The sequence below is a fragment of the Zingiber officinale genome, chromosome 3A (assembly GCF_018446385.1).
Source record: "Zingiber officinale cultivar Zhangliang chromosome 3A, Zo_v1.1, whole genome shotgun sequence".
Lineage (NCBI taxonomy): Eukaryota > Viridiplantae > Streptophyta > Magnoliopsida > Zingiberales > Zingiberaceae > Zingiber > Zingiber officinale.
The window spans coordinates 22,471,084-22,481,595 of NC_055990.1; the positions used below are offsets into that span (position 1 = coordinate 22,471,084).

Sequence of the window (10,512 nt, forward strand, 5' to 3'; positions counted from 1 at the left end):
TCGCTCACCCCAAATGTCTCTCATAGTTGTCCCCATAACAAAATAAAAGGAGTAAATCATGATTACTGAGGGTCCGTCCTATTTAGATGGGAGGGATTTTATTCCCACTTCCAAAGCAACCATCATTAGCGACTAAATTAGAGATGAAAATATATTTCTGTCTCTATATTAGAGAAGAAATTAACATTGTCTCTAATTTGAGACTGACTTAAAGTTTCGTCTCTAAATAGAGACGGAATTATATTTCTGTCACTAAGTCGGTCGTTAATAATAATAAAAAACATAGTTGATATGAATTTAATAGCGATGAAAACATATTACCCGTGTCTAAATAGCGACAAGCAATATATTCTGTCGGTAATATTTAAATACAACAATGATAATTAGTGATAGAATAAATTATTCGTCACTATATAAAGACGGAATTTAAACTTCGTCTCTATTAGCGATGAATAATATAATCTGTTGCTAACATTTAAATGCAGTAATGATAATTAGTGACGAAATATATTATCTGTCATTATTTTAGAGACATAGTTTAAATTCAGTTTTATATACCGATGAAATAAATTATTCTCGATCTAAGTATCATTACTATATTTAAATATTAATGATGTATTGTATTATTTGTCGCTAAATAAAGACAAATTTTAAATTCCATCTCTATATAGTGACGGATAATTTATTCCGTCGCTAATTATCATTATTGTATTTAAAAATTAGCGATGAAATTTAAATAAATTTCCATCAGTAATATTGGGAACAAAATTAGGGCTCAACTCCGATCTCCCAAACTCTTTGCATTCTCGATCTCTCCAACGATATCTCTTGTGACAGTGTCCTCTAATCTCCGGCATCCTCTCCTCCGACGACCGTGAAAGTACAATCTTCTCCCTTCCCTCTCCTTTCTCTTTTTACCCTAACGGTAGTGAGTTTGTCTGACCATAAGCTTGGCTTGCCCATAACTCGCGGTCGCAAGCTTGGCCAACCCTAAGTTTGCGATTGGGAATTTGGTGTGCTACAAGCTTGGCTGACCATATCTGCCCCGGTCGCGACATTAGCCTTAGCCATCACTACAACAAAAACCTTCATAGACATCGGTTTTCCACCGATGTCTATTTGATTTTCGACCGATGTCTATGAAGCTGATGTTAAAAGTCTGTCATTTTAGACATCGGGTTAAAACCGGTATAGTATCACTTAACGACACCGGTTTTCGAATCGGTTATTAACCGGTGTAGTATCACTTAACGACACCGTTTCATCAACGGTGTAAAACCGATGTAATATTGTATGTTAATAACACCAGTTTTGGCAGCGGTAAATGACCGATGTAATATTACTTTATAACACCGGTTTTACATCGGTGGAAAACCGATGTAATATGTATATTTTTTAACAGCACAGATTTGATTTTAAAACCGATAATAACAAAAAAAAATACACAAATATTCACAAATTGTACAAATATTCTTCATTCAATAATATCCATAAAATACACAAATATTCACAAATTATATAAATAATCTTCTTACAACAATATCCATAAAATACCCAAACATTCTTTTTACATCAAAAGCTAGCTAATAGATATCAAAATCAAGGTAGAACATTCTTTTAACACATCAAGGTAGAACCGCACTTCAAATGTAATCTAGCATGCATTCAGCCCACTCGAACCGCACTTCATCAATTTCAACTCTGGAGTACTTGAGATTTGTAAACTGTAAAAACACATAAATCCACCATATGTCAAATAACTAAAACAAATGTGTACATGTATCAAATAAAAAATATAAGATCACAAGTGCTTGTCATAAACATGCTTACCAGCGTGTTGAAACCTATTCTGTGAATGGTGGCTTCGAATGAACTTCACGAGCAAGGCCAAAATTTGCTATCTTCACAAAGTCCTTGGTTACCAATAAGTTCTCTGCAAAGGTCATAATCTAGTTTAATAGAATGCTAACTTCACCAGAATAATTATAGGTGCATAAATCACATTTAACAAAATAAATGCTAATCCTAGATAACAACGTTGTAGGAATAGATATGTTAAGAGCACACAAATGAATCTTTATAGGGATATTTGGTTAAAAGCGGAACTAAAGAGGTACACCTACCTCCCATGTCAATAAGTCACTTCCTCGAGTTGGATATGGCTTTTGCAAATCTAGCTCCATATAGAAGGTGTAGAGTTTGATATCTTGAAGCTGCAAATCCAATCAGAAGTAGGATTAGCGTGGTAAGCAAGACATTGAAAATCCCATTAATAGACACATATTGGCCATGAGAACCCTTGTTCTTATCATTGAAATAAGGTGACTAGGAATAAAATAGGCACTAGGAATGACTAAAAATAAGTACAACTAAAATTCATAATTAGGATATCACTAGGAACGACAGTAGTGAAATAGTCTCCTTTCCGATGTCAATCAATTTTTGTCACAACTTGCAAAGCAAAAGAATGAATAATAGAAAGGTAGTGGCAAAGAACATTATAAAACTAAAATTATTAATAGGTTGCAGCTTAGGAACACACGCAATATAATTAAAGAAGGAATCAAATATAAAACTGCTTTATTGCATAAATTCCTCAAGCCGAACTTTATTTTCTCCCCCATTTTCTTTGGCTTCATTTTAGAACACTTGCCGTGCCAATCACAACCTTCCGCAACGATCCAATGTTTAGAAAATCTTAAAATATCATCTTAAGCATGTTTTCTTAGGCTTCATTTTAGACCTGTCTTTTGTCGGCCTACTAGCAATGATCTTTAGCAAAAACAATAAACTGACTGCAAGCTGTGCACCTAATCTCATTATATGATAATGCAACAATCAAGTTGGAAAAAATTATACTAGATGTCATATCTGTATGACAAAACATTTCAAAGATATTTTTGTAAATCCATTTAGGTACATCAGTACATATTTGCTTTCATCCACATACTGAAATGTAAAAAGGATGAAGCAAAGCTGTCAACCTTTGGTCATATTGTTTGTTCTTATAACTGAATTGTAAAGATCAAACTTGTTAACAGATAGTGGAGGGAAGAAAGTGAAGAAAGCTTGCAGAAGCTACAACCAAATTCAGCTACAACACACACAGAAACATCAAACAATGAACAGGACAACTGGGAAAATTCCACACAGAAACATCAGTATAAAGAATGAGTCACGACTCCAACATCTAAGACAGCATCATCTATGGAAACATGATACTAGTGGAGTTGAAACTTACAGGATAGAAAATTCAACAAAAAAAATAAAACAAAGCCATCATGTGTCTCAAAGTCAAGGTTCAACATCATAAGAAATATGCATACCAAACTTATAAGTCGTTGATAAAATTAATTCTTGACAATAAGGATACTAGTTGGTGCTTACAAGTAAGGGGGTTGCGGAAATGAATTGCTCAAAAAAGAATAAATTATCAAGCAAAGAACATGAACTTGCTACCGTATTCATGTAGGATCAGCAAGTACTCACGTATCTTGACTCGAGGAGATTCTTCAAAGTTTCCTGGAGAATCTATCATTAGTGGCAATACAGTTTAATGACAGAATCTGCTCCAGCTGTGAATAGCCATGGCTGCCTCGGATGAAATTTACAATCTAAAACACCTGTTCAATTAATAAGATAATGTTAGGTCTAAGATAGGCAGGAATTGCAATTTTTATTTGAGTTAGAAAGCCATAGTTTCTTAATCTAGACGCGGTAAATGAAAAACAAGGAAAACAACAAAGTTTGCAACACAACTGACCTCTGTCATTAAACTGAGAGAATTTGGTATGCCTAAACTTTTCAGGGCACTTTAGGTTTCATCCTGATTCCAGCCTCAAAGGCTAGGTAACTAGGTATAATGTCATGATTTTTATATATTTCCAATTTGTCAGTGTGTATTAGAAAAAAGAAAGAAACAAAACTGAGATATAAAATAGGCACTAGGAATGACTAAAAATAAGTACAACTAAAATTCATAATTAGGATATCACTAGGAACGACAGTAGTGAAATAGTCTCCTTTCCGATGCCAATCAATTTTTGTCACAACCTGCAAAGCAAAAGAATGAATAATAGAAAGGTAGTGGCAAATACTCTACCAATTAAAATAAAGTAATCCAAAGGATTAAGTCTATGTCTAGAAACAATTAAGGTAATTTGATGTGCCTATATTGAAATTAATTACTATACAGATACATATGTACTTTGAAGGGGGGATACACAGTGAATATAGCTCACCTTGCAATGCTTTAATCGGATGCAATCATATTTATCATCTCGAACCCATCTCACTGCTGGAGTGGTATTTCCTAAAGCACAGAATCGAGTGCCAACTGATCTGAACAGAAACTAAAATAATATTATGAGTAAAAACACTTACCCTCATCCTCCTCTAGTCTTGATTCCTCCACATGAAGCAACTCCTTGACCCTTGCTTGATTCTCTGCACTTCCCAATCCAGTATCTAAAATAAGCACATCGCATCCTCTGAAACAATGTGTAAATGTATGTCAGAAAGAAGCAGGGTGGAATTAGGCATCGAAAACTGAATTAAAAAAAAAACCCTAGAGGGTGGAAATTAAATTACAAAAACCTGGAGGAAATGAACATACAAAAGAAACGCTAACCATAGATACGACTCCCTTCTTTTAACATAACCATATTAAATTTATATTCTAACCTAAACCATCCAATATCTAAATTCCCATTAGATCTTCAAGGTTACAATCTTCCATAATCACCTAACATGAAACCTAAATGTCACTGAAACCATTTCAGATTCAGGTTAATCTTTATTTACAACATTCAATTACCCAATATAACAACTCTTATCCTTGTTAACTAGTAACACATCATACCCTTAACCTCCAACACCAGAACAAACAAATTCTTATTGACTCTGCCGTGGATCCAGCTCAAAACACACAGGATTCATTAGGTAACATCTACTGCAACTAATGATCGCACAAGGGTAAGGAACAAGAACTAAACCGTACCTCAATCCCCTACAAACAGAACATTACATAGTGCATCTTCACTAGCCGGATCAAGAAGAAAGAATAACAAGAAGTCATCAAAACAACCTGTTAACAACAACAACAGATCGACCTCATTACCTCTGCACCCTTCAATCACCGGAGATGATCACTGATACGAAGAAGAGATCGATCCAACAGAGTTGTGGTGGCCGGGACCAAAATACCAGTCTCTGCTTCCCAGAAAGAACCACCTGAATCAACACTAGAAAGGATCAAGGTTCGAATTCACAACCAAAACCAAACCCTTACCTCCAAGATCGAAGTTAGGGCAACGACTTGTTCTTGCCGACGAACAGGGACAGAGATCGGGAAGGAACAATGGTTGTTACCTCCTCCAAACAATCGATGCTGGCCTGATCCAACGTCGATGCCCTTGGTTCCCTCCCGACAGCCGGCGAAATCCACCGATCGAGATCCGTCGCCGTTGTTCACCGAGATCAGAGAAGGGAGGAAGGGATCGGGGAGAAAGAAGGTTCGGCTGTAACTAACCTCTCTTCCTCTCAACGCTCCAAGGTCCGCTCTTCGCCGGCGCCACCGAGAGAAGAAGAAATCGCCGGTCTCGGTCGCGTGAAGTCCGAAGTCGCGAGAAGGAGAAAGTCGGGGGAAAAGAAAAGGCTTCGGTGCTTTATAGAGAGGTTAACCCCAAACCCCATCCTCAACCTTTAGCAATCAGACGATTAAGAAGAATGAAAAGAGGAAACGAGAGGTTTTGACCGTGTACCCAGCGAGCGAAGAGGCCGAGAAGGAGAAAATGAAGCACGGAGAGCCTTTATGCCTGCAATTTTAGGGTTTTAACAGGCAGACATACTTCGTTATTCTTGTATTGCACTCGATCTCTCTGCTTCAGAAGAAGGAGACCCCTTTACACAAGATCAGAGATCTCGGTGTTGTTCTCTCTTCCTTCGGATTCCCTCATGTTGCCGACCAACCGTGCCATGGTGGTCGTGGGCGTCCTCTAGCTGTTCGGATCTTGTCGGCCCCTACCTTAGCCGGGAAGAGCGAAGAGAGGAAGGAGGAGGAGAAGGAAGAGAGGATCGGACGAGGAGGCAGAATGGAACGATTTATACTGCGATTTTGCTTAGGATCGAAGCAGGTGGTTTTGATCCTAAGGGGCGTCGATCCAGGAAGGGGAAGAGATCCAGGAAAGGGAAGAGGGAGATGAGGCTGAGAGAGATGGTCGGAGGTTTAGGTTTAGGTTTAGGCTGAGAGAAGGGGCGCGATATTGGTTTAGGTTTGGAGGGAACTTTGTGAAGTGTTATAAATTTTGGCTGGTGGAAAAATTAAATTATTATTTTTTGGTTCATTAACATCGGGTTTTAAAAACCGCTGTTAAAACCAATATCTATTAACAAAAAAAAAGGCGCTCATAGACATCGGCTAAAAAACCGATGTCTATGAGCGAAAATCTGCGCTTATAGACACCGGTTTTTGGAAAAACCGGTGTAAAATACTCAAAGACATCGATTTTTGCTTAAAACTGTTGTTGTTCCACCGATGTCTATGAGGCTTTTTCTTGTAGTGCATGAGGCCTCATCCAACTAGATGGTTGCAAGGAGATACTTATTTGTTTCATTCGAATTGGAACTTCGGTTATCTGGCACAACTGCTCTAAGGGAATCATCATCTAATGAGTTGATCATTCTGTAATGCAATCAATAGTTCACGATGTGATGAATGCAGTTGATCATTCTAATATAGATGAAATACCAACACCTGATGTTCAACAACTGTATGACATGTTAAAGGATTGTGAAATAAAAGTGTGGGAAGGGATTCCATTTGGTTATTCTCAACTATCAGCTACTGCAAGGTTATTGAATATCAAGATAGAAAATCAATTTTCATAATGATATTATAATGATATTTATCAATTGATGTCAGAGTTGCTCTCTGATGATCATCTAATAACTAATACATTAGTGCAAAGAAATTGGTGAGGGGTTTAACTTTACCTATAGAGAAGATTGATTGTTGCATAAACAACTACATGATATTTTTGAATGAAGACAGTGAACAGATTAACTGCAGAATATGTACTCACTCTCGTTATAAACATAGTAGCCATATACTAGGAAAGAAGAATAAAAAAATTACATGGAAAGTTATGTATTATTTCTCATTAACTGCAAGACTTCAACGCTTATATATATTTGTTGCAATAGCAAGCCACATGAGGTTGCATCATGAGCATGTGTACGAAGGAGGTATAATGTGTTATCCTTTTGACTCCTCTGTATAGAAATATCTTGATACAATATTTCTCTCCTTTTCAATGGAATCATGTAATGTGAGACTAAGACTTTCTACACATATATTTCAGTCATTTGGTACTCAGTTGGGATAACAATATTCAACTTGGTCAGTTATATTACCACCATACAACTTACTGCCATACATGTGTATAAAAGACGAGTTCATGTTCCTTATTGTACTTATTCTAAGGACAACGAATCTAAAAAAGAAGATATATATTTTCTTGTAACCTCTGATTACTAAGCTGAATGAATTATGGAATATAGACTCAGAGACTTATGCTACTGCAAATAAAATTAATGTTATATTGCATGTTGCCTTATTATAAATGATCATTGATTTTTCAGCATACTCGATGTTGTCGAGATGGAGCACGACTAGTAAGTTAGCATGCCCATATTGCATGATATAGTCGGATACGTTTTCATTACCTTGCAGTGGATAGATATCTTAGTTTGATAGTCATTGTAAATTTTTACTAGTTGAACACCCTTTCAGGAAAAATAAGGAAATTTTCATTAAGAATGTTATAGTCAGAAAACTTCCGCTAACAATATGTTGGATTGTTAAGCCACTAGAGGGGGGGGGGGGTGAATAGCATTTGTCTTTTTTTTTGAAAATTGAGAATATGCAACGAAAAATAAACACGAATGTACAAATGCCAACACAAGTAATTTTTATTTGGTTTGGAGCCTTCGACAACTCCTACTCTAAGGCCCGTACTCCTTGAGTGCTTTTGTTAGACAATCACTATCAATTCAAAAATGAGTTACAAAGATTTGAGTACAAGAATTGAAATGTAAATGTTACTGACAAACAAAAAATAAATTTGAAGAAGTTTTCATTCTTCAAATTTCGGAGCAGTCTTTCGGTGTTGTCGGAGCTTTTTTGGAGCAACGCGCGAATATGAAAGTCATAGTAGATGTTATTACAATGCTGCTGGTCAAAGGCCTTTATGTAGACCTATTTCAGGCGCTTGGAACCCCTTTGGGTGCCCGGATCGTTGCTGACATGGCAATCTCTCGTCGAAACTTAATCCATCAAGTTTATCCACCTCCGGGCGCCCGAATCGCCCTCTGGGTGTCTGGACCGTTGACATGGGTTCGGTCATTCGTCGTGCTCCAACTCAACTTCTGGATGACTTTTCTGGTCCGGGGGCCCGGACCAACTCCGAGCGCCCGGACCGCCCGGGTGCGCCCCAGGCACCCGCTGCAAAGCTTGCACGAGCACTCGGACCACTTTTTGCCTTTCTCTTTCCTATAACAAATAGGCATAAAATTTTTCCTACATAATAGAATTAGCATAATATAATAAGATAGTAGTAGTAATTAGATCCTATCTCCTCGAGATCAGGATCTAGTCAATGTCTTAACATAGGTTTTTCAAATGGACTTAAGCTGGACCAACACCTACTGTTCCCTCAACCGGGAACGCGTCCTCACTGAGTCACTCTCCTCCAGTGACTTACCTGCCAAACAACTGCTCCTTCAGATATGTTTGGACTTTCTCTAGCCTTGCTTAGTATTTGATCAAGCTAATCTACTAAGACTTGCCTGCAATACTGAGTTAGCACAATATATATAAAATGGTAAAGAAAACTAGTGTTAGCATTATTAATAATTCGCTAGTCCGGTCGACCGCGTGTGGTTGATTGGAAACCAGTCAGTCAAATATTACCTAGGGTTATCTCCCCTAGGGTTGCCCAGTTTCACTCACTAGAAGTTCCATTACCTGGCTTCACTAATCAGGACTTCCGCCACCTAGCTTCACTCATGAGGACTTCCACTGTCTAACTTCACTCACCAGGACTTCCACTACCTAGCTTCACTTACTAGGGTCTGACTTCACTCACCAAGACTTCCACTATCTAGCTTTACTCACTAGGATCTGACTTCACTCACCAAGACTTTTCCTTGTCTAACCTCCAATTAGAACTAGTCACTTAGTAGAATTCTCACCTGCCTATCCTTCGGTTAGGACTTACCCTTACTAGTCATCTAGTCCTGACTAGACTTCTCTCTTCCAAATATTAAGTCTTGTTTGGATCAACCCTTGGAAAAACTAACCAGACTTAATTACATTATCAAACATCAAAATCCTAAAGGTTAATTACACCAACACAATCAAGTTAGGTGAATAAATTATTGACTAAATAGATAGTTATGAATTTTTACTAGGATCTCAACCTAATTCTGATTAAATAAATAGATACACTGTTAGGTAGTACAAGTGTGGTTGGAAAAAAAACGTATTTTTTGGGAGCTGTCATATTGGAAGTATCTACTCATTTACCCTAATTTAAATGTCATGCATTTTGAGAGAAGTTTTTTCAATAATATTTTTAACATTTTGATGAATGTGCTTGGAAGAACTAAAGACATTGTCAAATCAAATGAGGAATTAAAAGAACTAGTCAGGAGACTAGAGTTGTATCAGGATGAAATAACTAATAAATTTTCAAAGACTTGTTATACATTAGACAAATATGGTAAGCAAGTTTTATTTAGTTGATTGAAAGAAATCAAATTCCCATATGTGTATGCTTCGAATATGGCTCGATGCGTGGATATAAACAGGTTAAAGATGTTTGAAATAAAGAGTAATGATTGTCATGTATTCATGCAAAGACTTATTCTAGTAGCTTTTGTTGGTGCAGTCGACCTCTAGGGTTTCGATGTTTGACAATATATCTAAGTCTGGTCAGTTTGACCAAGGGTTGATCCAAACAAGACTTGATGTTTGGAAAAGAGAAGTCTAGTCAGGACTAGATGACTAGCAAATGTAAGTCCTAGCCAAAGGATAGGTAAGTGAGAAGTCTACTGAGTGACTAGTCCTAACTGGAGGTTAGACAAGGTGAAAGTATTGGTGAGTGAAGTCAGATCCTAGTGAGTGAAGCTAGGTGGTGGAAGTCCTGGTGAGTGAAGCCAAACCCTAGTGAGTGAAGCTAGGTGGTGGAAGTTCTGGTGAGTGAATTCAGGCCCTAGTGAGTGAAGCTAGGTGGAGGAAGTCCTGGTGAGTGAAGTCAGGCAATGGAAGTCCTAGTGAGTGAAGTTAGGCAACTCTAGGGGGAGATAACCTTAGGTTATACTTGAATTCTGTTAACACAGTTTTATCTTATTTATTGTGCTAACTCAGTGTTGCAGGGGAGTTTAGCTAGGTTGACGGGTTGACTAGGTAGCTGGCACGAAGATCAGATAAGTCGACGTGCTGACTGGATG

General features: G+C 37.5%; 1 protein-coding gene across 3 annotated transcripts; it reads right to left on the reverse strand.

Annotated features, from left to right (window-relative positions):
• Positions 1–1,670: 1,670 nt before the first annotated feature.
• On the reverse strand, positions 1,671–5,181 carry LOC122051411 (ribosome biogenesis protein BOP1 homolog). 3 transcript variants are annotated; one of them, XR_006131435.1, is made up of 8 exons: positions 5,120–5,181; positions 4,384–4,490; positions 4,242–4,312; positions 3,764–4,053; positions 3,490–3,623; positions 2,124–2,213; positions 1,831–1,933; positions 1,671–1,724 (listed from the first exon to the last, which is right to left on the reverse strand). XR_006131435.1 is itself a non-coding variant. In XM_042612549.1 (4 exons), the coding sequence occupies exons 1-4, from the start codon at positions 5,114–5,116 to the stop codon at positions 3,955–3,957; spliced, it is 282 nt and encodes a 93-aa protein (XP_042468483.1). In that variant the 5' UTR covers positions 5,117–5,172; the 3' UTR covers positions 3,647–3,954. The 3 variants fall into 3 exon arrangements, 1 of the variants encoding a protein (XP_042468483.1); XR_006131436.1 differs by lacking the exons at positions 3,490–3,623; positions 3,764–4,053; positions 4,242–4,312; positions 4,384–4,490; positions 5,120–5,181 and adding an exon at positions 2,368–3,382; XM_042612549.1 differs by lacking the exons at positions 1,671–1,724; positions 1,831–1,933; positions 2,124–2,213; positions 3,490–3,623 and having other exon boundaries at positions 3,647–4,053; positions 5,112–5,172.
• Between the last annotated feature and the right edge of the window lie 5,331 nt (positions 5,182–10,512).

What these genes read in the sequence shown, in the direction of transcription:
- LOC122051411 (XM_042612549.1), bottom strand. An exon ending in AAGACTAGAGGAGGATGAGG is followed by an intron (nt 4,313 to 4,383) that starts GTAAGTGTTTTT and finishes TCTGTGCTTTAG; the next exon opens with GAAATACCACTCCAGCAGTG. An exon ending in TCCGATTAAAGCATTGCAAG is followed by an intron (nt 4,054 to 4,241) that starts GTGAGCTATATT and finishes TTTGCTTTGCAG; the next exon opens with GTTGTGACAAAAATTGATTG.